At 43.1% G+C, this 25,628-nt stretch overlaps 3 protein-coding genes across 4 annotated transcripts; 1 reads left to right on the top strand and 2 right to left on the bottom strand.

Annotated features, from left to right (window-relative positions):
• The first annotated feature begins 4,352 nt into the window (after window positions 1-4,352).
• On the top strand, window positions 4,353-20,599 carry LOC102233329. Of its 2 annotated transcripts, XM_023331123.1 has the most exons (8): window positions 4,353-4,761; window positions 5,560-5,598; window positions 5,987-6,185; window positions 6,269-6,351; window positions 6,981-7,218; window positions 10,928-11,109; window positions 16,020-16,286; window positions 18,164-20,599. In XM_023331123.1, exons 2-8 carry the CDS (start codon window positions 5,575-5,577, stop codon window positions 18,566-18,568), a joined length of 1,398 nt encoding a protein of 465 aa, XP_023186891.1. In that variant the 5' UTR covers window positions 4,353-4,761; window positions 5,560-5,574; the 3' UTR covers window positions 18,569-20,599. The 2 variants fall into 2 exon arrangements, with proteins under 2 accessions (XP_023186891.1, XP_023186890.1); XM_023331122.1 differs by lacking the exon at window positions 4,353-4,761 and having other exon boundaries at window positions 4,778-5,598.
• LOC111608132 (THAP domain-containing protein 6-like) lies at window positions 7,172-10,921 on the bottom strand. Its single transcript, XM_023331125.1, has 4 exons — window positions 9,889-10,921; window positions 9,645-9,758; window positions 9,222-9,432; window positions 7,172-7,258 (listed from the first exon to the last, which is right to left on the bottom strand). Exons 1-4 carry the CDS (start codon window positions 10,099-10,101, stop codon window positions 7,197-7,199), a joined length of 600 nt encoding a protein of 199 aa, XP_023186893.1. The 5' UTR covers window positions 10,102-10,921; the 3' UTR covers window positions 7,172-7,196.
• A 1,363-nt stretch (window positions 20,600-21,962) lies between the features above and the next one.
• On the bottom strand, window positions 21,963-25,620 carry LOC102223553 (ras-related and estrogen-regulated growth inhibitor-like protein). The gene is made up of 4 exons (XM_005801794.2): window positions 24,035-25,620; window positions 23,798-23,851; window positions 23,618-23,685; window positions 21,963-22,833 (listed from the first exon to the last, which is right to left on the bottom strand). Exons 1-4 carry the CDS (start codon window positions 24,135-24,137, stop codon window positions 22,423-22,425), a joined length of 636 nt encoding a protein of 211 aa, XP_005801851.1. The 5' UTR covers window positions 24,138-25,620; the 3' UTR covers window positions 21,963-22,422.
• Window positions 25,621-25,628: the final 8 nt, after the last annotated feature.

Genomic DNA, 25,628 nt, shown 5'->3' with positions numbered 1-25,628 from the left:
ATGCCCCCCAAAAAATAAAATAAAGGAGCAATGTGAGGTACAGCTATGTGGTTTGTTGCCTGAGGGCAACGCCATGCCATAGAGGGTTAAGACGCCAGTTTATCCCTGAATAGCTTCGCTAACACGCTAGCTCCTTAGCACAACCTGACCGGTCTGAAGCAGAAACTAAAGCCCAGCGGAACCAGGGCCGCTGCGGCCCGAGTCTTTGTATTTAAAAATAATAATAATTTAACGCGTTAAAATCTGCGTAATTTATTAATCCAAATTAAGTCCTGGCCCTAATTAAAATGTCGCAAAGAAGAATTTCAGCTTTCCAGCCTCAGTAAGTTATCATCTTCAGATCTGGTTTGGACGGATTTCCAAACTCTGACCTGGAGAAGTTTTAATAATGTTAGGATTATTTCTGTAATGTCTTAATTAACAGAAGAGGCTCCGACCGTTTTCCGTATATCTTTATTTTTGTGGCATTTCCATGGTAAACGCCGAGAGAACCTGCACATGCGCAGTGTGTCAGAATAAGGCTCGTACCAACTCAGATAAATCCGGGTAAATACGCCACAGTTTTCTAAAACTTTTCACGATTTTAAATAGAAAATACATTCAGGTTTAGGGTATAAATTACAACAAAATGTATTATTCATATACAAATCGGATCCAAAACTCAGACTATAATCCAAGAACGGATAAAATATCAGTAAATGTGCGAGATGGGAGTCCGGCATGACAAATAGTAAATATTTCGGAGATTAATAAACACAGTACTACCGGCTGATTGAACTTCTGAATGAACAGTGCTCTTATTTTGACATTTCCAACAGGAAGTGTCCTTTTGATGCAGCAGGAGAGAAAGTTGAAGGTCAGTTATGTTTATTTCTCTCTGAAATGACCAAAACCATTTAATACATTCAACTGGAGAGACGTTCATTAATATGAAGACACAGATAAAAGGAAATGATTAATACGAAGCCTTAACATCCCATAATAATCTGCCAACGTCACTGGCTATTTAAACTCAACTTTTCACAGGAAAACTCGAGTCTCAGAACACAAGTCCAAGTCAAGTCATTTATTTTTGTGACTCAAATCTCCATCTCTTCCCAGAATAAATATTTAAATAATACAAACATATAAATAGTACTAATGGTTAATAATTACTGAAAGTTTGTAGCTAAATGTTCGTTTTGCTCATCTGAGCAGCCAGTAAAAACCAAACGGCGTTAGAACCCAAAGATCCGATATAAAGCTGGTTCTGTAAGAAAGTTCTGTTTTGGTCCAATCAACGGGTCTCTTCATGTTTAGGAGACATCAAAGTCTCTGAGGCTGGTTGGTTCCAGTCATAAACCAGCAGCCAGACATGGTGGAAATGGTCAAATACTCAAACTGCAAAACATTTTCAAAGAAAACCTGGAGAAAAGCATGAAGTTTCTGGTAGTCAGCAGGATTACTAGAAAGTGTGTTTACTTGGAAAGAAAATTAAAAAGTAATGAAGTAAAAGTTCCTGACTCCCAACTTCATTTTTGATATTAAAAGCTGAATTATGAACGTCAGTCTTCTCCCGAGCGCCGGACGTCAGCGGATGTGTCCTGACCTGCTGTGACTGTAAACAGGCTTTGTTGACTGGAAGGAGAAAATCCGCGAATCACCGCAGTGTGACGGTGATGATTAAAGTCAACCCTGAGCAGCTGAGTTATCGTTCAGGCCTGAAAACCACCGATGCCAGTGTGGTGAATGAGGAGGTGATTGCCGGAGTCACATGAAGCCTGGAATACTGGAGCCTTCATCCCGGGAACGGCCTGGAGGGAAACTCAGGCCGGCGGATCTCAGGGCTGGCGCTGCGTCTGGCTTCACCTCAGCTCGTAGATCGGACCTGATAGAGACAAGATGGAGTCCGACCAGGAAAAAAAAACACCATAAAAAAATAACCTCATGCCCCCAAACATCAGATTATTCAGGACAGGACTCTTATTCACAGAACCACACAGATACAAAGAGCTCCGGCAACCTGGACGGTTAATGTTGCTGAATCCTGTTGCTGCAGGTCCGTTGATCAATGTCTGGGTTGCCTTCAAAACATCTCAACCAAGAAAACAGGAAAAGAAACGATGAAAACACGTCAGGAAACCATTCAGTCTCACCAGCAGGAGTTTATTAAGAAGTTCATAAGACCAAACTCTTATTTTGATAGTTCACTTCCGGTTATTAGCAAGTAAATTTCCACATTAGCTAAATATTTAGCTAAGTTAATATTTTGTTTCAGATTATATTTAGCTAGCTATCAAGATATTTAGCTAGCTAGGTCAATATTTAGCTTTAAACTGAATATTAAGCCTGCAAACTATATAGTTTGAAACAAAATATTTAGTTAGCATGCTAAATGTTTACTAAATATTTAATTTGCCAATTACATATTAGCTATCAATCTAACTAAATATTTATTTAAAACAAATATTTACTTACTTTTACACATCTGCTCATCAGCCAGTGAATTTGTATATTAACCAAATATTTATCAACAAGCTACAAAATGTGCTCAGGTTAAATATTTAGTTTGAAGCTAAACATTTAGCTTACTAACTTTAGCTTGTTAATATTTAGAATGGAGCAATTTAATTAGCATTAGCATGCTAACTAAACATTTAGTGAGCAGGTTAAATAGCTCCAATCTAAATAGTTGGATTGAATGAGGCCCTCTGACCCTGCAGGACTGTCTCAGCTACATGCTGGAGTGACCTTTCATCGATGGTAACCTTTGGCTACTTGGTTAGTTTCTGAGAAATGGACCAAACTGAGCGAGAGGTGTCTCATTTCCCAGCCTCAAAATCTGGTTACTGGAGTTTCTGTGGGCAGTTCCTGGAGAAACAAAGTGCTTTTTCTTCTGTCAGTGAAATGTTGAACCAGCGCTTCACCCCTAGGAGGATCTCTGAGGGTACATGAGACTTCAGCCAACCAGTCTTCATCTGTTTGCTAACTTAAAGGAAACAAACAATCCCTCGTGGTATGTTGGGGAAACTTGGCATTTCAAGCTCGTTACCGAAGGCCATTCCTACCCTAAGAAGCGTCATGTTTTGGAGAACTCATCAACCTTGTGATTAAAGTCATAAACTTGATTTGCTCATCGTTCTTCACAGTCTGATTATGTTAAGAGGATCTCCAGGTTGGACTCAACGAGTATCAGCCGTTTGCTCCACCTGCTCCCTTCGCTCTCTGAGTACCAACAAAATCCTGAAAAACTCAGGAGAAACAGGACTTCACATATTCAGATGAACTCGAACTATTGTGCAAACATTTGGTGAAATATTAATATAAAGTCATTTACTGTGACCTGTAAGTTTTGAACCTGAAGTATTGAAACCTCCAGCATGAGCGAGTCAGGAAACGTCTCAGTTAAAAGGAACAGAAAGGTAATAAAACCTTTGTGTTCGACTTTAATCAGTTTTCTGAAAAAGTTCTTCAGAGTTCTTGGTTGTCAGAACCTGATCATCATCATTATGAATCATCAAAATACAGGAATTTACAAAACTATTACCAGCTGTATTGTTCTACCCAGAGACTTCAGCGAGTCAAACATGGCGCCAGCTGTTTTAGTTTTGTATTATTGGTGATTCTGTTTTTACTGGGTCAGTCAATGCAGTTTAAACCTGACAGTTTATGTTCTGTTTGAAGCAAAAAGCCTAATTTTGACCCCAGTGTCAATAATTGGCCAAAATCAAAACTGGCTTTTCCTGCTAAGCTTGTGGAGACGCTGGTGGCTGAGCAGCTGACTGGTTTCCAGGAAAGTGACGATCTCCTGGTTCGGTTTCAGAGACCGACTTGTTAAAGGTGTGGTGACGAACTGCAGACTCTGGTCAGGACGGAGCGTTTGGTTTACTGGCTCTAGTTTCAGATTTTAACAGTCGGCCACAGAAACGACAGGGTGAGAGGAGCAACCCAACTTTTCCATGTTGATTTATAATGTCCAAACCATGGAGTCCCTCAGGGTTCAGTACTGAGTCTCATTAACAAACAAAACGTTTAGTTAGCAAGCTAATTATTTAGCATTGAGATAATATTTAGCTCTAAGATAGTTATTTAGCTAAATATTTGACTTTAAGCTAAATATTTAGTTTGGATATGAGCATTTAGTCAGTAAGCTAAATATTTATTTTTCAAAGTCAATATTTAGTTCTAAGCTAAATATTTTTGCTTCCATCTAAACATTTAAATTTATAGTTTGAAACTAAAGATTTGCTTTAAAAAATAAACATTTAGTTTACTGACTAAATATTTAACATAAAATTAAGAGTTAAATATTTTTATGAAACTAAATATTTAGCTTGCTTATAAAATATTTATTTTAAAACTATTACTTTATATACTTTTATAAATTAATGCAGAAAATGTTGTAAATATGACTGAAAAATGAACCTCCATTTTCTCTGTCACTACAGGCTAAATAATCCAAATTATTGCTAATACTGTGTAACTTTACGAACGGCTCCCTGGAGTTTCCAGCTCTTTCCTCCTAAATGTTTCCTTTCATTCGAGGTTAATTGATTTGTCAGAGAAACAGGAAGCTGACATCACACGGCGCCCCAGCCAATCAGGACGCTGGTATCTTCCCCCTAAACCCAGATGGATTTTTTTTATCTTCTTCCATCATCCTTGTCGTCGTTATTCCCACTGGGCTCAACTGGTTGAAGCAGCTTTTCTCGGCTTCTGTCCTCGTTTTTTTAAAGCTGAAGTGTCGAGCAGATTCACCTGAAGAGCTGCAGGAAGTTTCAGGTGAAGTATTTCACACCAGAGAGGATTCGGTTTGTGCTTCTGCAGCTTTATGAATTCATTTTGGAAACAGGAACCGATGTTTGGCTTATTACCTGGTGTCCCAAACCGGCTCAAATTCTGCAAATTGAAATTGAAATCGTAGAATACAAAGCTGAATTCTTCATCTTACCTCAGAGAGATTTAAAATCAGGAAGCATTTTGAATATTCAGGGAAAGAAGAAAGTTAGTTTAAAACTTGAATAAGCTGAGTGTGAAGTTTGAAACGGCTCAGAGGCGTGAAGGATCAGAGTCTGGTAAAAAAACTAACGGCTCCTCAGGCTCAGAACCAGACGTTTGGTTTGATCAGAAATCATTGAATCCAGATTTTAAACAACATCTGGGTCTGATTCTGTCCTGTGTATCTTTTGGGTGTGGCCTCAGTCATTTTAACATCAACGTTGTAATAAAGTTTAGATTCTTCATCTTTGGAGGATTTTCAGGAATCTTTGTTCACTAATTGAACAGATTAAATCACATTTCTGCTTATTTCAATATAATTTGATCAGTTTTTCTTTTGGTCGGATTAAAAAACATAAACATTGAAATTTGAGTCAATTTTGGTTTTTCCAGGTTCACAATAACACAGTTACAAACTTTGGTCAGGAAATGTTGATGAATCTTTATGAGGTGATTTAATCCGGTTCTGGTTCTGGAGTCATGAAGGCCTCTGAAGTCCTCTCATTGGTTCTGGTAGTTCTGGCCGTCCTGGCTGGTTCTGGTGAGATGAAGTTCTGTGACGTCCATTTTGTTTCTCTTCAGAGGGCTGAGGAAGAAATGGCAGATAGTCCAGATCACAAGGTTAGTTCAGGTGGATGATGGATGGATGGATGTGGATGGCTGGATGATGGATGGATGTGGATGGATGGATGGATGTGGATGGATGGATGGATGGATGTGGGTGGATGGATGGATGGATGGATGGATGGATGGATGGATGGATGTGGATGGATGATGGATGGATGATGGATGGATGGATGGATGTGGATGGATGGATGGATGGATGTGGGTGGATGGATGGATGGATGGATGGATGGATGGATGGATGTGGATGGATGATGGATGGATGTATGGATGATGGATGGATGTGGATGGATGGATGGATGGATGGTAGAACCTGCGGTTCTGGTCCTGGTTCTGTACCTCTGGTTCTGGTTCTTGCTGTGACCCGTTCTGTGACCCGTTTCAGACCAGCGCCCTGCTCAGAGCCTCCCATCTGCCTCTGGTCCGCTCCGTGTTCCGGTCCGTGTCTTCCCTCCTCTCCGGGGTCAAAGAGCGTTACCCCCTGCTGGGCCTGGTGGGGGGCGTGGCAGAGGTCGGAGTTCGCGGCGTGTCTGAGGAAGCCCTGAGACGGGCCACGCCCCTCCTCCAGAGTCTGGAGCCCCAAAGTGAGCCTGGTTCTGTTGGTTCTGTGTTTGGACGCATGAAGCCCATGAACTGGTTTCTCTGACTGTAATCGTGTTTTCTCCAGTCGACCTCGCCAACAGGTTGGCTCTGACTGGTCTGGACAGTCTGGAGAGGACGTTTCCCATCCTGAACCAGTCCACAGAGGAGGTGAGTTCTCCAGAACCTGCTGGAGATCCGGAACAGAGCGAGTCTTCGTAGAACTATTTTGTTGCTTTAACTTCTTCAGATTTAACAGACGTCAATCAGAAAGATCAGGCAGTCAATGCTCCAGAGATGCTCCAGAGATCAGAGCTAAATACGATATGAGCAAGAAGACAGCAAGCTAATAAGTTAGCTGTGCTAAACCTAAAGGGCTAACAGCAAACAGTTCCACTAATGCTGTAGCTACGCACCAACTTAGTAGATAGCAGAAGCTAATGCTAAAGTGATGTATTAAGACAGTAATATGTGGGAGCTAAACAGAGTAATTAGCAAACATTAATGCTAAAGTGCTACATTAATAAAGTGATTAGTGGAAGCTAATGCTAAAATGCTCATTTTACCATGTTGATACCTGTTGGATGTCAATGATACAACATGAGTTATATCGCCTCCACGGGGCCAACTGTGTTATTACACATGTTGGCTTTCAGGAAGTGATTCTTTGGAATGACTTTTGAGAACTAAATGTTTTCAAAGTTAGCAAAAGTGTTAAAGCACAAACCAGAGAAATAGCTCCACTCTTAGCAGCGGATCAGCAGCTGACCCGGACTTAAAATTGCTGTCTCCGTCCTCAGGTGATGACTCACTTGCAAGACGCCTTCTTTTTGACTCTGGATGATGTCCAGGTGTGGGTGGTGGACGGCCTGGACGGAGCTCTGGACCAGCTGGAGCGAGCCGCTGACTCGGTCCGGACGGCCGGGCGGCAGCTGCAGGAAACGCAGGTGGGCCAGGCGGCGGTGGCGGGGCTGGACAACGTCCTGAGTCTCCTGGAGGACTCCGCCGCCTACTACTTACCCCTCCCTCCTACCCTGCGTGAGTACCAGCCAAATCCTCCCGTTCCTGCTGTAGGAACCTTTTAATAAAACCAGAATTTAAACAACTGATTTATTAACTGTGCAGCTGAGAAACCAATCAGACCCCATCAAATACCAACAACTAAACCACTTATGGTTTTATTGAATCCTGATTCAAGTTCTGTTGTGTGAAAAACAGCTTCTACTGCCCCCTGTTGATTTAACACCTTGAAATTGGACCTCTGTCTCTTTAAAAACTCCTGCTGCTTCTGAAGCTCCGCCTCCAGGAAGTCATCCCAACATGGCTTCTCTATTAACCCTTTAACATTTTACCAGCGTTGCTCTGAGCAGCAGCTCCTATAACGAGCTCAGCAGCTGTTTGCTAATTGCTGCTGGCTAGTCTGAAGGAGCGAAGTGGGGGGAGGAGCTACAACTTGAAGGCGGGGCTAGATCCACCCAGGCGTTTTTTTTTTTTTACAGTTGAATGGTTGCCATGGAGATTAAAGGATTCTGCTTTAGGTGTTTTTTTTCTGGGAGGTTAAAGGTTATGTTAGAAGGAAAAGCAGAAATATAATCTGATTACTGCAGTAAAGATGGCCGCCACAGGGCTCTGATTACGGCAGTAAAGATGGCCGCCGCAGCGCTCTGTTTACGGCAGTAAAGATGGCCACCGCAGCGCTCTGATTACTGCAAAAAAGATGGCCGCCGCAGCGCTCTGATTACTGCAGTTAAGATGGCCACCGCAGCGCTCTGATTACGGCAGTAAAGATGGCCGCCGCAGCGCTCTGTTAACGGCAGTAAAGATGGCCACCGCAGCGCTCTGATTACGGCAGTAAAGATGGCCGCCGCAGCGCTCTGATTACTGCAGTAAAGATGGCCGCCGCAGCGCTCTGATTACTGCAGTAAAGATGGCCGCCGCAGGGCTCTGATTACGGCACTAAAGATAGCCACCGCAGCGCTCTGTTTATGGCAGTAAAGATGGCCGCCGCAGCGCTCTGTTAACGGCAGTTAAGATGGCCGCCGCAGCGCTCTGATTACTGCAGTTAAGATGGCCGCCGCAGCTCTCTGATTACTGCAGTAAAGATGGCCGCCGCAGCGCTCTGATTACTGCAGTAAAGATGGCCGCCGCAGCTCTCTGATTACTGCAGTAAAGATGGCCGCCGCAGCGCTCTGATTACTGCAGTTAAGATGGCCGCTGCAGCGCTCTGATTACGGCAGTAAAGATGGCCGCCGCAGCGCTCTGATTACTGCAGTAAAGATGGCCACCGCAGCTCTCTGATTACTGCAGTAAAGATGGCCGCCGCAGCGCTCTGATTACTGCAGTTAAGATGGCCGCTGCAGCGCTCTGATTACGGCAGTAAAGATGGCCGCCGCAGCTCTCTGATTACTGCAGTAAAGATGGCCGCCGCAGCTCTCTGATTACTGCAGTAAAGATGGCCGCCGCAGCGCTCTGATTACTGCAGTTAAGATGGCCGCTGCAGCGCTCTGATTACGGCAGTCATAGACATAATATATGGATAGACGCCTCATGGGCCGCTCTCGCCTATTGGAGCTGACGAGATTTAGGGCGGCCATCTTGGAGCGGTATACCACTGCACTGAGCCTTATATATTTGGCAGGCACAATAAAGGATCAGCGCATTTAATAGATCATAACACGCTGAATAGTAATCACATTGTCACATAATTAAATTTTAGCCATACAGCTATTAAAATTGCATGTATAGGAACGTATAGTTTAGCATATTTAAATAGTTTTGGTGGAATACAATGTTTTAAAGTATGACATGTTTTGCAAGATACAACCAAAGATGCAATTTATTCACACACATTATGCATATATTCCGATAATCTCATATATACACACATACACACATGCATACTTATCTGTTGTGACAGTATTTACATATTCATTACATTTTTATAAAATAAAAATATAAACTCTTCTTCTGATGTAGCTCAGGAGGAAAAATAAACATACAAGAAAATGTACATAAATTTTGAGGAATTAATTTTGAATTACCAGAGTAGAATTCAAGCCGTTCTTTGAGTTCTTCAGTAATGAGATTTTTTTCACTCAATTCCCCCAAAAGTGACTTTGCTGTGGTCTTTGCCCTCTTCTCTCTGGCCATGGTGTTTTTCTTGTCCCGCTCCAGATATTCCACTCTTGCCAACGCTCTCTTATGTTTTGCAGTGACAGCGGTAAGAGAAGCTGGCAAAGCATAGCAATGATCCTAAAGACAGAGAGATGGACATCACCCATCACTTAGACATCACTATGGCACACTTTCTTTCAGACGACAGCAGCACTGTGTGTGTCTTCAACTATGTTGGTTTTATTTGTTTTATTTGTGAGAACATTCAACATGAGGGTTAGAAAATAATTTAGATTTTAATATGATCTTGACCATTATGATATGATATTTACAATAGAAAAAATACTCACATCATTAGACTGAGGTTGCAGGTCTGAACTACATGTTTCTGGGTCATCTTGAGAGGCCACATACTCACTACTTTGGGCTTTTGTGGAGGTTATTGTAGTTCTGTAGTTTTCAACCTTAAATGTAAAAACCTTATGAATATGGACTTCACAGTATATACTACCTGTACATAAACACACATATATCCCTTAAGGCTAACATTATGCACATTTATGAATGCTAATGAACTTTTAATAATGCACCTACTCTTTGAAGGTGAACTGGGAAGCTGAAAATTGATGGTATCACATCAGCTCTCAGTCTGACAATCTGACCTGTTTTGTCAAAATCCTCCGTTTTGAAATGTTCTCTGCATAGTACAGATGAATCACTTGCAGTGAATCCATCCCTCCTCAAAGCTATTTCCCACCTCTTCCTCCTCTCTTTATCTTTTGGAAAGATAAAGAGAGGATCCGCCATTTTTAAGACAAAAACGTGATATCTGGGAGTGTGTACACAAAAACATTGTCCGAATGAGGTCCATGTTATTTGCAACGGTTGAAACTAAGGAGCCTTGTTGCCTGCTTAAGCTGAGCATTCAGAAAAACGTTACACTCACTATTTTTGATCTTCATATTTTAAATAACATAAAACTCCAAATTTGATTAAAATTTGTTGATAATGATAATTAAACAAAGCTACTGAAATTGTGAGTAGGCCTGTTTGAAACATATTCCTGTCATCAAATCTCCGGCTGAAGACCGATAGCTAACATTTGCTGTCATTTCGCTGGTGGGCATAAATACAGTACAGTAATATTACATTCACAACATACTAACAATAATATGTCATTCTTACTTGTGAAAAGTTATCCCCCGGTCCCTGACATCAACAGTTCGTAGATTTAAACACGAATAAGCCGAGCAGAACTGAGGCATCTTCTGTTGTTTTGGTTCAGCAAAGTACGAGGGTATACCGCTCTAAGATGGCCGCCGTATTTCCTGCGCCGGAGCGGCCAATGCGGCGTCTACCCTTATATTATGTCTATGACGGCAGTAATGATGGCCGCCGCAGCACTCTGATTACTGCAGTTAAGATGGCCGCCGCAGCGCTCTGATTACTGCAGTAAAGATGGCCGCCTCCTTTTCTGGACAGAATTTAAATTTGAACAAATGAAGGAAGCTGGTAAACAGAAAGCTCAGCTACAGAGATGGAGAAGAAGAGTGCGTTGGGTGTGGTGCTGCTCCGGTTCCAGGTGGACCCGGTTGGACCCGTAGACAGATTCTGGCGTTTTCTCATCCTCCAGGCCGGGAGTGGGAGATGAAGGTCCAGCAGTACGAGGATGAGGATGACGGAGACGAGCCGGGCCTCTGGACCAGAGCCCGCAGCCTGCTGCTGATCCTCAGCCTGCAGCTCTATCACCGCCTGCTGAAGGCCAGGGAGCAGCTGCAGGGAGCCGCCCGGACACTGGGGGGCGCCGCCGAGCAGGTGAGGCAGGACTTCCACAGGATCATCATTTAAAACTGAAACATTCATTTCAGAACAAAATAACACAAATATTTACATCAAATTCAACATCAAAGTGAATTCAAACTTTTTCTTGCCACTAGATGGCGCTGTTGCTTCATTAGTGATTCCAGGTCCAGGTTCAGTCCAGTGGTTCTGGTTCTGGTCGGTTTCAGTTAAAACTGCTTCAGTAAAAGCTCATCTGTGGTGATGCGTTCATTCCCAGTCGGAAACTTCAGCCACGTTCTGTTCAGAAATCAGGAATCTGCTGGAAAATAAAATATTCTGATAAAAATAATAATTATTGTTATTGTAAGAAAACTGACTATTTTTTAACTAACAATAACAAAATTCAACATATTTACAGTGATATTAATGTAATATTTTTTTATTATTGTTATTAGTCTTATGAGTAATATTTCATTTTTGATTAATTATTTTATTATTGTAAAATTTATAAAATATTAATACTGATTGTAGTATTTTTATGGCTATGATAAATATTTATAATAATAAAATAATAATGATAACAGCTATAATAATTACAATTATTGCTTACGGTATTATGTAATAAGGAATTATTATTATTACATAATAATATTGTAATAATAATAATAACAATGTAAATTTTTCCCCATTCTTTAGCCTTTTTAATTAGCAGTAAAAACTATCAGAAAATGAATGAAAATGTTAAACTGGAAATATTTTGTTCTGATTTTATCGTCTCAGAAGAATCTGGTTTTTGTTCCCAGCTGATATTTCTATAGACGAGCTTCTCTGCAGCCTTTCTGTCCTCCAGAGATAAAGATCTGAAGTTCAGGATGCACACACACACACACACACACACACACACACACACACACACACACGCACCCACACACGCACCCACACACACACACACACACGCACCATCATCCTGCAGACGGGGAGACGTGACCCGGTCGCTCCCTGAGGACGTCGGACCGACCGATGGGCTGCGAGGCAGAACAAACACATCTAAACAGTCAGAACCAAAACCAGAACCAGAACTTTTCCTGCAGGAAAATACATTCTGGGTTTTAATGCTTTCATTGTTAGAGGCCAGAAAATAATAAAAAAAACATCCAGAACCAAACCCACAACTGTCTGCAGAGGAGAAACCAGATCTGATCAGAACCAGTCCGACTCATTTCACCACAAACGACTTTAAGAAAAATCAAATCCTGGGGCTGCTATGAAAAATCATCAAACGGCTGTAATTTCTAAATTAAACTGATTTTAATTTAATGTCTCAGAGATTTTTCATGTTTGGTCTCATTAAAAGCTCAGACTGGAACCGGGAATAAAGCAGATGAGATTAATGTTGGGATTGGAACCATCAACCTGATGTAAAACAAAGTTTGTCCCTGGAAATTAGCAGAAACGTTTGTATTTCCTGAATCTGGAGGAAGTTCAGGTTTGGCTCCATTCTGGACGGATCGTTCTGATCGCTCCAACCGGAGCTGCAGGAAAAAATGAAATACTTTGGACTTTTTCAGAATCAAAACCTTCCTAATAATTAAGCTGAGTTTCCTGAAGAAAATGTAAACCAGCTAATTATTTTCAGAAACAGTTTTGCTCCAAAAATCATTTGTCCAAATAATTCAGAAACATGAAGACAATATACTTTTACAAACATTTTAGTTGCTTTCTCTCAAAAATATTTTATTTAAAGGAGAAAAAAACCTAAAAATATTACATCCTTCCCCTAAACGTTGTGCAGAAATGTTTAAGCGCCTGGATTTAAAGTGATAAAACGTCTTGTATCCTGATGGGTTTTATTTTTGAGCTCAGATCTCTATCAGCTGGTTCTGCTCATTTTTCCACGTAGTGCCGCGTTCAGCCGGCGCCAGCAGGCAGAGCAGCGGGTCAGATAACCGGGCCTGATGCTGCCCAGCTCTGCCTACGTGCCGCTCGCAGCGTCCGAGTCGATCTCTGCGATAACGGCGGCAGGAAGCTGGCGGCGCGGCCCGCTGGGACGGCACACGCTGCTCCAGGGTCAGCAGACAGATGTTGAGTCTGGATCTGTTCCCATGCTGGAGCTAAAACCCAACATGTTCTGGTTCTGTCCCAGAAAGATTCTCCATAAGGTCCAAATCAGCCAGAACTGGAACCTTCTTCTGTTTCTGCTTTATTCCATCCATCTACTTACATTCACTTGAGTAACGTCTTTGAAAGAAAACGTTTAGAAGTGTTTTTACGGCATCATGTTTTGGGTCCAGAGAGCATTTTGAAGGTACTTTGAGGAAAGCAGCACGTACAGTACCGACCCAGCTCTATGGCACCATCAGCTAATTTAATAATCAGGCTTTTCTTCAAAGCGAACAGCATAAGCAGCAGTGGACTGAGGACTCATCCCTGAGGCGTCCCGTTTCTCGCCAAATGTTTTTCTTCTGATGAATGAGAGAAAATTCGTTCAGGCCCAACAGGAAGGATTCAGACACAGGAGACTTTGGGTTCATTCACACCAGCGCTGTTCAGTCCGGTTTAATCCAACTCCAGTCCATCTGCCTAGTCAAAGTCCAGTTCGGTTGGTGAGGTGTGAATGCTAATTGAACTCGGTCTGGGTTCGGTTGAAGTGAACTCTGGTTCGGTTTGAATGCATATGTGAACGTCAAGTGGACCGGAGACCGCTCCAAAAGTAGGAAGTGGACTACAGCACAGGGCATTCTGGGTAAATACAACCAAAGCTAACATGGTAGCCTAGTGCTAGCAGGAGAAATGGCTCCTGGTCTTTAGCCAAAGATTAAAAGTTAGTTTAACTAACTAGTTAGTCTAACCCTAACCCTCCAACCACTGAAATCTGACGCCTCCATTTTAGTTTCCATTTGGTAAAGAAGGAAGTTGCTCTCAGTGATGGATGGATGGATGGATGGATGGATGGATGGATGGATGGATGGATGGATGGATGATGGATGGATGGATGATGGATGGATGGATGGATAATGGATGCATGATGGATGGATGGATGGATGAATGGATGATAGATGGATGATGGATGGATGGATGGATGGATGATGGATGGATGATGGATGGATGATGGTTGGATGATGGTTGGATGAACGGGTTTTTCACTGAGTTTGGACCGTCAGTGCGAAACGAACTGCAGCTGCTGAAATGGAAATGCTGGCATGTTGGTTCCCAGTGGAACCGAGTCCAGGTGAGTCTCCCAGGTATGACAACAGCGCCGACTGTCCAGAGTGAGTCAGTCGGGGATAAAGACACAGATTGAAATCATGTGACTCCAGCCTGAAGTGAACTCTGGTTCGGTTTGAATGTGTATGTGAACGTCAAGCGGACCGGAGACCCGGTCTGAGTCGATCCTGCGGATTTGTTTAAGGTCGAGAGTTTCCAGAGAGTTTGCTGCTCAGACACAGCAGTTAGAAAAGAAACGACTCTTTCATTGTATTTCCTTATAAAATAAAAATAATCATCCGGTTATCAGCTGCAGATCAACAGGACGTCAGAAAAACAACATGATGGATCAAACGGCTCCTTCAGTCCTAAACGGCTTCATCAGCGATTCAGTGAGACAGCTCTGGTTCTGGTTTGGCTTCAGATCGACCCGGTTAGCAGAGCATTGTTCTGCTCACGTTTCTGTAGAGGAAGAACAGCAGGACGCAGGACGCCGCGCCGCTAACGAGGACCGATCGCCATGGCAACATGGCGCTCCGGCTCTTTGTTTTGTCACGTGGCGTTCTGATTGTGTCAGCAAGTCAGAGGTCCCGGTCCGCTGCCTCACTGCGACCCAAATACCCGAGGAAGGCCCGGGGAATGTCCCAGAACCGACCCGGCGAACAACAGAAAAAACCCGTGTGACCCGGCAGAACCTCCTGCTGTCTGGTTCTGTCCATCGTGTCCACTCTGCTCTCCTCTGTCCGGGAGACGTTGTCCCAGCCTCGTCCGTCATCCAGGTGCCGCGTCGCTAACCTCAGACTGGCGGCCATCTTGTTTCTAGAGAACTCAAGCAGCCATACTGGATGAGCTTCATGACCTTTGACCTTCTATCTGAGGCTCTTTCTCAGATTCTTGGGCTGAATCTGCTGAGGTGTTTTCCTCTCTGAAGGACTTTGGACTTCAGGTGGAGTGGAGATGACCTTTGACCCTTCCCTTTCCACTCTGGCTCTGTGTTAATCAGAGAACTTGGTTTTTTTTGTGACCCTCAGAGCAGAGTGGAGTTAATATTTCCCATCATGCTTCATGTCAGGAGCGTTTCTGGATCTGTTCCTGGTTCTTTGTGACAGAAGGAAGCCATTGTTGTCCCCGTCTCTCCTGCGGAGCCTCGTCCTCTGCTGTCCTCACGTGTCAGGATCTGCTGCCAGCTGGGACTTGGTTCCGGTCCAGGTCTTCTCCTCCCACGCCTCCTGGGAAGCTGGCCTCGGATCAGAACCACACGAATCATCAGAATAAGTGTTTACAGCTGATCCAGAAAGCTGACGGGTCTGATGGATCCAATCAGAGCCCAGTTTGTGTTTTCTGGCACACAAATATGAAGAACGTCTGTGAGCTCACACAGAACTGAAAATGAAGCCCGTTTTTCTTTTATAACCCAAATTATTGTTGCTAATTTTTGACTGTGTGACTTTAGAAATAGGATCCCATCATCTCCTCTGATCAACTATCTTTGTTTCAGGATCAATAAAATAATAAAAGCTTCATTAAATCAGATTTTTAATCCAAATATAATTTTTAATATTTTATTAAACTCATCTTTTCATAAATCCTCAATCTGTTCAACCTCTTCAGCTAGTTTGTTTTTAATTACTACCAAATAAGTTAAAAGAAATTAACTAAACTACATTTCCCAAAATGCATTTTGACATCCATCAGAACAGAAAGCAAAGTGAATCATCTAACTTATCTGGTCCCTGTAGGCGGGTCTGACTCGGGTCCTGGAGTTAACAGGTGAGCTGCTGCAGTTCTTCCAGAGCCTCCTGGTGGCGCTGTTGTTCCGCGCAGAGAGTCTGAAAGAGGCCACACTGAGGGAGCTGGTGGAGCGAGCGGCCATGTTGGCCGAGCTGAGCCCAGTTCGACGGGTCCGAGAACTGCCGGTTCAGATCCAGCAGCTGCTCCACGACCTGCAACAGCTCTCCAAGATCCTGCTGCAGTTCGTGATCAACATCACGCCGCTCTACAGCATGGTATGCCTGACACAGACCTGGAAACACACCTAGACCACACCAGACACACACCGGGAAACACACCTAGACCACACCAGACACACACCTAGACCACACCAGACACACACCTAGATCACACCAGACACACACCGGGAAACACACCTAGACCACACCAGACACACACCTAGACCACACCAGACACACACCGGGAAACACACCAGACACACACCAGACACACACCGGGAAACACACCTAGACCACACCAGACACACACCTAGATCACACCAGACACACACCGGGAAACACACCAGACACACACCTGGAAACACACCTAGACCACACCAGACACACACCTGGAAACACACCTAGACCACACCAGACACACACCTGGAAACACACCTAGACCACACCAGACACACACCTGGAAACACACCTAGACCACACCAGACACACACCTGGAAACACACCTAGATCACACCAGACACACACCGGGAAACACACCTAGACCACACCAGACACAGACCTGGAAACACACCTAGACCACACCAGACACACACCTGGAAACACACCTAGACCACACCAGACACAGACCTGGAAACACACCTAGACCACACCAGACACACACCGGGAAACACACCTAGACCACACCAGACACACACCTGGAAACACACCAGACACACACTGGAAACACACCAGACACACACCTGGAAACACACCAGACACACACCTGGAAACACACCAGACACACACTGGAAACACACCAGACACACACCTGGAAACACACCAGACACACACTGGAAACACACCAGACACACACCTGGAAACACACCAGACACACACCTGGAAACACACCAGACACACACCTGGAAACACACCAGACACACACCTGGAAACACACCAGACACACACCTGGAAACACACCAGACACACACTGGAAACACACCAGACACAGACCTGGAAACATGCCGTTAATTAAGAGGAAAACATTGGTCGGTCAGACCAACCTGGCCTTTGTTAAAAAGTCATTTTCTCCTGTGTTGAATCGTGGTTAACTGGATGTTTTAATACATTCCAGCTGCTCTGTTTATTACCAGACATGGAGAACAAAGAAATCATTTAAACAGGACCTGACTGACAACTTGAAGTAGGCAAACAGACATCAAAAAGCAACAGATCACGTTTGAAGCTAAATATTTAGCTAGCTAGCTAAAGAGTTTTAAAACCCTGTGGTTCTCTCCAGGTTCTCTGTCTTTCTCCCACAGTCCAAAATCTTGATTGTTGATTGTCTCTGTGTTGTCCTATGATGGACTGTTGCTGGTTTTTAGTCATGCTAACAGTGGTTAGCTTTGTAACTGAGTGCAATAGCTACCAAATGCCTCTGGCTTTGGCTTTTCATTTGGGACTAGGTTTGGAGGTAATTTCCAGATCCAAGGATATTGAGGACATAGAAGCTACTTCATGAGTTTCATCAGGCTATGTTTGCCTACGTCTGGCTAACTGCAGAGATGTTTTTTCATGTCTCTTATGCCGACATTTCATAACTCTACATCTCTGGCTGACTCCTTCCAGACAACAGGTGATGTCAGGGGTAGGAAACTCCAGGCCTGGAGGGCCTAAACGTCTCCTGCAACTTTTAGATGAATCTCTACTTCAACACACCTGAATCAAATAATGAGGTCATCAGCAGGACTCTGGAGAACCTGACTGCACTAGGAGGAGATTCAGCTGTTGGATTCAAGTCTGTTGGACCAGGGAGACGTCTAAGAGTTGCAGGACACCGGACCTCCAGGACCAGGATTTCCCACCCCTACAGGAATCCTGAGTCGCCCTGCAGGCCTTGTGTTTGGACTCAAAGCTTCCTCAGGTCGTGTAGCATTAACTCCTGTTCTGTGTCCCAGCTGGAGCAGCCGTCGCCTCAGCAGGTGGAGGATTTCCTGAACAAGGAGGATTTCTCAGACAGCTCATCGCGCCGTGGCTCAGCTAACAGCCTCTTCCTCAAGGCAATGGACGGCCGCCCTCGCCGCCGTCGCAGCATCTACTCGCGCGCCACCCGGGCTGCTGGTGGCCCCCAAAGTCCCGACCCGCCCAACGGGCGGCGCTCGAGCACCAAGGAGCCTTCCACCCCGGAGATGGACGGGGCGGCCCACCCTTCCGAAGGCAACGCCCTCCGACGACCGTCCGCCACCGAGCTGCTGCTCACGCCGCTCAAACAGTTCGTGGCCCAGAGCCAGAAGGCCTTGGAGTACCTGAGCCCGAACTCCAGCGACGGCGCCGCCATCGTCACGGAAACAGACGACTCTTAAACACCCGCCGCCCGCGGTTCGAGGCGCCGAGTCCGCCTCCCGATGCGCCACGGCGCCCCACCGCCTCCCCCGACGACCACACGTCTCTGCCTCGGCTGGTGCTGGTTTGCGCTTTCGCGCTGAACCGCAGAGGCGTCACCAAATTAGCACTCAGTCACTGACGCTGCAATTCTGCTTCACACAAACCCGTTGCGAGAAAAACCCCGGAAATATCCGATCACAGAGCTTTTCTCTGCACAGTGGATGTAGAAACCAACACAGTCCTGTTGAAGCTCCAGGTTCTTTATGATGTAGAAATATTATCAACGCCATTTTCTTAATCTTGCGACTTCATCTCTCTAGCCTGACGCCTGAAGGCCTGGATTCAAACTGACTGTCCACGTAGAAGAAGAGTAACCCCAGATCATGATGCTGCCACCACCGTGTTTTAGTTGTGGTTGGTTTCATCAGGTACTCGGCCAAAATGTGGGAGATTTCATGTTTAGATGTTTTCTATAGCAGAAATGTTTTTTCCGTCATGCATTTCATATTTCATCTTCCCTAAGGGATTTTTTATTTTTTGCCCTTTTCTCTTTCTGAATTTTCTCATTTATGAACTTTAGGGATTTTTTTCATCACCTACTTTAGTTTAATCTAAGAATTTTTTGTCAGAATTTTGACTTTAATCTGGAATTCTGATTTTAGGGAATTTCTTTCTCACAATTTTTACCTTTTTCTCAGAATTCAGTCACATAAAGCAATTATTTAAATCTGACATGTTCCTACAGGAAGTAAATTCTCCTCCTGCTTTACTTGCTTCTGATTGAATCTGGTTGCTGCCTTAACTCAACATTCTGAGTAAAAAGTCAAATTTAGTTTTGTATTTTATTGGCCCTAATCCTCTTCCGTAGTTTCTATCCAGGTGTTGATGAGTCAAACGTAAAACTGTGAATTTCTGTGCAACTTTCTCTGGACTGTTTTCTTTAAGATATGAGATATTTTGTGACATTTCTGCAAACTGGCTCTAGCTAAAATACGCAAATATCAGGAAAATTCAACTAGAAGAGCTCAGATTATTATTCACTATAACTGATATTAGTTCTGAATCCAAGAAGACTAAATGCTGAAGCTCATAAAACCTGGATTTTCAACAGGACTGTGTAGTTTCTCAATCGCTGTAGTAATCCCGTTTTACTGTACTATATTTATCTGGATCATGGGATCAGAGTATTAGAAGTGGGCCGAGTACACAGCCTGGTGGGACGCCTCCTAAATCTCAAAACTAGATCCAAAGATTAGCTTTAGTCATCAATCTTGGTTGTTTTTCAAAAGAAGCAGAATTTAAGCCAATCCTCTGATCTCTGGGATTCATTGTGTTTGAATATTAATATGAATTTATCAGTATTTATTTCAGTATGCTTTACATTAACTCCAACTGGTGGTGGGCACCGCTAACTGAAAAGTTAGTCTGCTAACGGTAAAGCACTTCAGAAACACTGTATCAAGCTAAATCTAATGCTAAACCACTAACTTCAATTCCAATGATAAATGCCTTACATACTATGTGCCTTTAAATATTTATGTTTGGATCTCGTTCATTTTATTTTATTCCTGTATGTTTCTTGTTTATAATAAAGTTACTGGGGGAAAAAGACAGAACAGGAAGATGTGAAACAGAACTGCTGTGTAAACAGACTTCAAAATAAAAGCATGAACATCAATGTCTGTTTCATTTCTTAGCAGCCAATAACCAAAACCTCAACACAGATGTTAAGCTTCATCCACTGACAGTTTGTAGAACCGCTAATAAAAATCTATTTTGGCAAAGCAAAGTGTGCTAAATGTTTTCAAAGTTGGCAAAAGCGCTAAGCTAAAAATTAGCTTAGCGCTAATGCTAATTAGCTCCGCTGTTATTATTGGCAGGTTAGCGACATGTGCCCACTGCTGACTCTAACCCTTTTATGTTAATGATTAATAATCAGTGTTGTATAAAGTACTGAAATCTCAGAGTCAAGTAAAAGTACAAGTACCTCTCCAAAATACGACTTTGGTAAAAGTCGAAGTCACTGACTGAAATGTTACTTGAGTAAAAGTCTTAAAGTATCTGAAACTTCTTGTACTTAAGTATGGAAATTACTGTAAAAATGGATGTACTCAAGTAATGTAATGAAAAGTACAAGTAAAAAGTAAAACAAGGCAAGTTTGAATGACATTTCTTATATTTTGGTAAACTTGTCAAATAAACTTAAAATAATGTACCCAACCAAGTGCAGGCAAAATGAAACCTGCTAATAAATTGTTCCAGTTTTAAAGAGTAGCACATGTTAATGGTTTGTGGTTTTGAACTTGCATGCCTTTCCTATATTCGTTAAATTCAGTCTAAATTGCTATCGCTATGGCTTCTGTCCCCCATTGAACTAGGGTGACCAGACGTCCTCTTTTTCCCGGACATGTCCTACTTTTCAGACCTAAAAAGATGTCCGGGGGGAATTTGAAAATTGTCCGGGATTTTGGTCAACTGCCTCAAAACACATTACATAGCTTACAGTGCATTATAGGGCACGGCGCTGCGTGTCACGTAATCCCTGAGCCGCGTCAGTGCGGGCAGCACGCTTCTCTGTTCGACCCTCCCTCCCACCCGGTGGAAGGTATTCTGATGTCTAATTTCCCCAACACTGGGAGAAGCGAAACAGGTGTATCCTATTGGAGGTGATGAACAAGCCCAGGCAAGCAGGCTACGGACTTTGTTCGGTAGCCTGCTTGCTACTTGCTAATCAGTAGGTGGGGTCAAAACACTTTGTTTCTCTCTCGCGCGTTTTTGTAACGAGTAACTAAACCACACATTGAAAATGTATCGGAGTAAAAGTACGCAATTAAGTTCGGAAATGTAGTGAAGTAAAAGTGAAAGTCATCAAAATTTTTCATACTCGAGGAAAGTATGAAGTACTCCAAAATATACTTAAGTAAAGTAGTGAAGTATTTGTACTTTGTTACTATACAACACTGTTAATAATTCCTGTGTTTGTAAAAGAGTTTTAAGAAATGAAATGTCCATTAAATCAAATATTAAAGTTTAAAACATTTTGGATTGTGTTGAAGAAATGAGTCGTTTTCTGAGCTGTAAATGTAGCTTGAAAGTTTAAAGTGAAATCTGATGGGAGGAGAAGAGATGTTTCTGCTGAGTGGAAGGAAGATTAAAGATGAGCTGAAATAAAACATGTTGGAGAAATTAGCAGGTTGTTTTTGTTGAAACTTAGTGGAATAAATTAAAATTAATTTCTACTTTATATGCTTAAATATTTCAGATTTGTATTTATTATGTCAGTTTCAGTCACAGACACCTGATGTTTCTGTGTGAATAAAATATTTGTAGCTGTGATGAAATAAAGCGTATCCACAGCTCTGGATGGGAAGCTGATTTTATTCATGGTTTAAACATATTTTGTACAACATAAACATGAAAACATTTACAGCTGAACGCAGTCAGCATCCGTCAACATTCTTGTAGGTTACAGAACATTTCCACCTTTTTAACAACTGGAAACTAGCGCCACCTGCTGCCTGCAGAGCTCATGGCCGTCCTCCGTCTGTTTTCATTAGTTTCCTTAAAACACCAATAAATCATCTTTATTCTGCAGCTGAACTTGGAGCGGCCGGTCCTTCATCCTCTGAAGAACTTCAACCAACCTCCGTCTCTTTCTCCATCCGCGCTTCTATTTCCAACTTCCTATTTCTACACAACTTATTTGGCCAACTTCGACTTTCAGACAAAGAATCATTCTCTCAACCTTGTCCAGCCCGTCTCGCCTCAGAAGGACGCGGACAGGAAGTCTTGCCTTTGTTTCACCTAAACCGGTAAAAACGCCCTGGCCAGTTCATTCGGCCCGTTTCCTCCCGAACACCGCCGACACGCTCCGAACGATGCCTCGGACGCCCGCCATGCTCTTCCTCAGCGGCCGCGTCTCCCTGACCAGGTCGACCAGCTGGTGGAACACCAGCAGCACGCCGTGGTACGCCTCCGCCGCCGACACTTCGAAGAAGCCGCAGCGCTCCGTCATAGCCAGCAGGTGTCCCTCCTCGCCGGAGACGCTGCGGCGGTGCTGCAGGTCCCGTTTGTTTCCCACGATGACAAGAGGCGCCGTCGACATCTTCCTGCTGCGGCGGATCAGCTGCAGCTGCTGGCGGACGACCTCGAAGCTGGCGCGGTCGCAGATGTCGTAGACCAGGACCATCCCGTCAGCCCACTGCAGCTGCTTGTCACTAATGGAGCAGCTTTTCCCGCCAGCCTGAAGAGAAACCAGACTTTTGTTCAAACTGAGCGCTCATCCTGAATATTTCTAGACTCTAGCTGCGTTTCTGTTAACCATAGAACTGCGGAAATGGAAAATATGAAAATACATTTCTTAATGGAATTTCAAAAGACTTGTTGCACGGGGAAGAGATGGGTTTTCAGGCATATAAAAACACGATCAACATCTGGACATTACTACTGGCGGAAACAACAAAGAAGATGACAGGAAGTCGTCTTCTTAGTGGTTTGTAGTTTCTTTGGACAAAGTCTCAAAAAGCATCACACAGTTCATAAAAAATCCTGTGTCATTCGAACATTTTGAATCCAGAGCTATTCTGTAAAATAGCCCACTATAATTTCGTTCCCTAGTAGGCGGGGCTTGTTGCTCCAACACCTGAATAAAACACCGACGTCTCCTCTGATTGGTTGATAGATAACGTGCGTTTGTACCATGGCCAAATTATGAATTATGCCAGGATTTTTAATAACTTATTGTGTTTTGAAAGCTTATTCACACATAATTGTAATTTTATTTCTTATTTAAAGGAAACGATGCAATCACAAAATTGTGTTTTTCGACATCAGCAAAATATAGTCAAAGATTTGTGCACATTTGTAATGGAAATGTGTGCAAATCACAATAATTATGGCTCCGGATTGAATTCATATAATGCAGGTAAGACACTGACTCCTCACCGCCTCTCCACAGATCCACTATAAAATCTCCATCAAAGTATTTTTCTTATTGGACATTTAAGTTGTTTTAAGCAAGGCCGTACCTGAGAGTCCCAGATGTTGATGCAGATTTCCTGACCATCGATTCGGTCGACTCGGCTGTAAATCGACTCTAAAATCAGGAAGCAGATTAATAAATGTTTAGATGATCATAAATAATCCCAGAAATGGACCAAAAACAGTCTAGATATGAACTGGTGCTGAGCATCAGCTGAAGGTCTCACCGATGTCTCCGTACTCTCCGATGAATCGTCTGGTTAGAAATCTGACGGTTAGAGCTGAAAAAAATAGATCAACATTAAAATGATAAAAAACGCTTCAGTTTTAGGTTTTATGCTTCAAATCCAACAGTAAAATCACATTTTAACCCTTCAGCTGTTGTAAGATGTTAATTTTAATGGAAGATGTTCCTGAACTTTCACCAGTAACTGGAACAGAAGCATAAATGAAAGTTTTCTCACCGGTTTTGCCCACGTTGTGAGCTCCCAGCAGCAGGATGTTGGCCTCCACCCTCTGCTGGTTCACCTCCGTCGCCTCCATGCGGCTCTTCACCTCCACCACCATCAGGAATCGGATCTGGATCTGGTTTTAATGGGAACGTAAAGTTGTGCAGCTCCGGCTGCAGGTCGGGTCCTCTTATACAGCGCCGGGGGTGTGGCCTCCACCTGGAGCCGCTCTGTGATTGGTCGACTGGGCTTCTCTCACGTCTGATTGGAGCATGTTTGGTCCCTTAGAAGCTGGGATGAAGCCAGACTGGGTGGTGTTTTAGGCCCCCTGCTGTGCGTCTCATAATGAGGACATTTGTTTTTCAGGGACATTTTCACATATTTCTGCTGCACAGTGGAAATCAGTGGCTGTGTTGTGTCTGCACTGCATGATATCAGACAACAGTTTCCAACTCAGCTTTGCTTGAGTTATAAGAGTTAGCAGTGAAGATTAAAGGACAAAAAAATAAATAAAATTCTCTGTCTGGGTTAAATCAGCAGCTTGAAGTTAATAGATTGTTTTTAATTGAATCATCTGTTTGTTACTAAACATTACATTTTTCCAGCCCTGGTTTCGCAGCAGGAACACAGAAGCAGCGCTGCGCTGCCCCCTGGCGACCCAACCTGAGAACTGCAGTTTGCTGAATTTATTTCATGGTTTTACAGTGAAGCTGATCAGTTATTCAAGCTTTCAAATGTATAAAGCCAACTCCTGACTGTTTGATGCCATCTGTAAACAGATTCTGTGTGTGAAGATCAGTTTAATGAAGCAGTGAGAATACACTCCACCAGAAGCAGCTCTCTGCTGCCCCCTGTTGGCTGAACTCAAGTCTCACGACTATTTCTGTTCTCAGTTCTCAAGCTAAACAATCAACAGTCAGACTTAATATCGGTCGGTTTTCCCACCATGGTTTTTATGGCTCTCCAGTAAATGTTTGACTCCCCTCTGGTGTACGGGGTGCTGTTGGTGACGTTACTGTCAAAAAAGCAGCAATAATTTGGGTTTTTCAGCATGTCAGAATAATTAAAAAATGTGGGCACATTCAAGCTCATTATTTAACTTGCTAACTAAATATTGAGCGTGCCAAACATTTAATTTGAAGCTAAGCTTTCAGCTCGCTAAGTATTCAGCTTTTTAGCTAAATATTTAGCTTGCTAACTAGTTTGAAGTTAAATCTCACCAACTAAATTGAGCTTGTTAACTTAAACTGAAGCTAAATATTAAACTTGTTAGCTATTTAGTACATTTTATTTGAAATCAAATATTAAGCTTTCCAACAAAATATTTAGTTTGTAAGCAACACACTTAGCACGATAAAGTATGTAGCTTAGAGATACAGGAGGAAATAGAAGCTGCTGTTCACAGTTCCTACAATCTCAACTGAACTACTGTACATCTATGTTGCTATGGTTACAGTCTGAAAGCTGTCCTACCACTGATCAGTGAAATCTTCATCCAAGTTTCTCCTTTCCGATATGAAGGGAGAAGCTTTAATATCTGAAATAAGCTCCTTATGCTACAGAGTCAAAGTAAAAATATGTTCAATATTCATACAGACTTCATGTAACG

The sequence above is a fragment of the Xiphophorus maculatus genome, chromosome 3 (assembly GCF_002775205.1).
Source record: "Xiphophorus maculatus strain JP 163 A chromosome 3, X_maculatus-5.0-male, whole genome shotgun sequence".
NCBI lineage: Eukaryota > Metazoa > Chordata > Actinopteri > Cyprinodontiformes > Poeciliidae > Xiphophorus > Xiphophorus maculatus.
The sequence above is the reverse complement of the archived record's forward strand: the minus strand, read 5'-3'. Positions and strand labels throughout refer to the sequence as shown.

What these genes read in the sequence shown, in the direction of transcription:
- LOC102233329 (XM_023331122.1), top strand. Translation starts at nt 5,458, where the DNA reads ATGAAGGCCTCTGAAGTCCTCTCATTGGTTCTGGTAGTTCTGGCCGTC. An exon ending in CCAGAGTCTGGAGCCCCAAA is followed by an intron (nt 6,186 to 6,268) that starts GTGAGCCTGGTT and finishes TGTTTTCTCCAG; the next exon opens with TCGACCTCGCCAACAGGTTG. An exon ending in ACCCCTCCCTCCTACCCTGC is followed by an intron (nt 7,219 to 10,927) that starts GTGAGTACCAGC and finishes CTCATCCTCCAG; the next exon opens with GCCGGGAGTGGGAGATGAAG.
- LOC111608132 (XM_023331125.1), bottom strand. Translation starts at nt 10,101, where the DNA reads ATGGCGGATCCTCTCTTTATCTTTCCAAAAGATAAAGAGAGGAGGAAG. An exon ending in TCCCAGTTCACCTTCAAAGA is followed by an intron (nt 9,759 to 9,888) that starts GTAGGTGCATTA and finishes TTTACATTTAAG; the next exon opens with GTTGAAAACTACAGAACTAC. An exon ending in ACGGCTTGAATTCTACTCTG is followed by an intron (nt 7,259 to 9,221) that starts GTAATTCAAAAT and finishes TTTTATTAAAAG; the next exon opens with GTTCCTACAGCAGGAACGGG.
- LOC102223553 (XM_005801794.2), bottom strand. Translation starts at nt 24,137, where the DNA reads ATGGTGGTGGAGGTGAAGAGCCGCATGGAGGCGACGGAGGTGAACCAG. An exon ending in CGGAGAGTACGGAGACATCG is followed by an intron (nt 23,686 to 23,797) that starts GTGAGACCTTCA and finishes TCCTGATTTTAG; the next exon opens with AGTCGATTTACAGCCGAGTC. An exon ending in TCAACATCTGGGACTCTCAG is followed by an intron (nt 22,834 to 23,617) that starts GTACGGCCTTGC and finishes GTTTCTCTTCAG; the next exon opens with GCTGGCGGGAAAAGCTGCTC.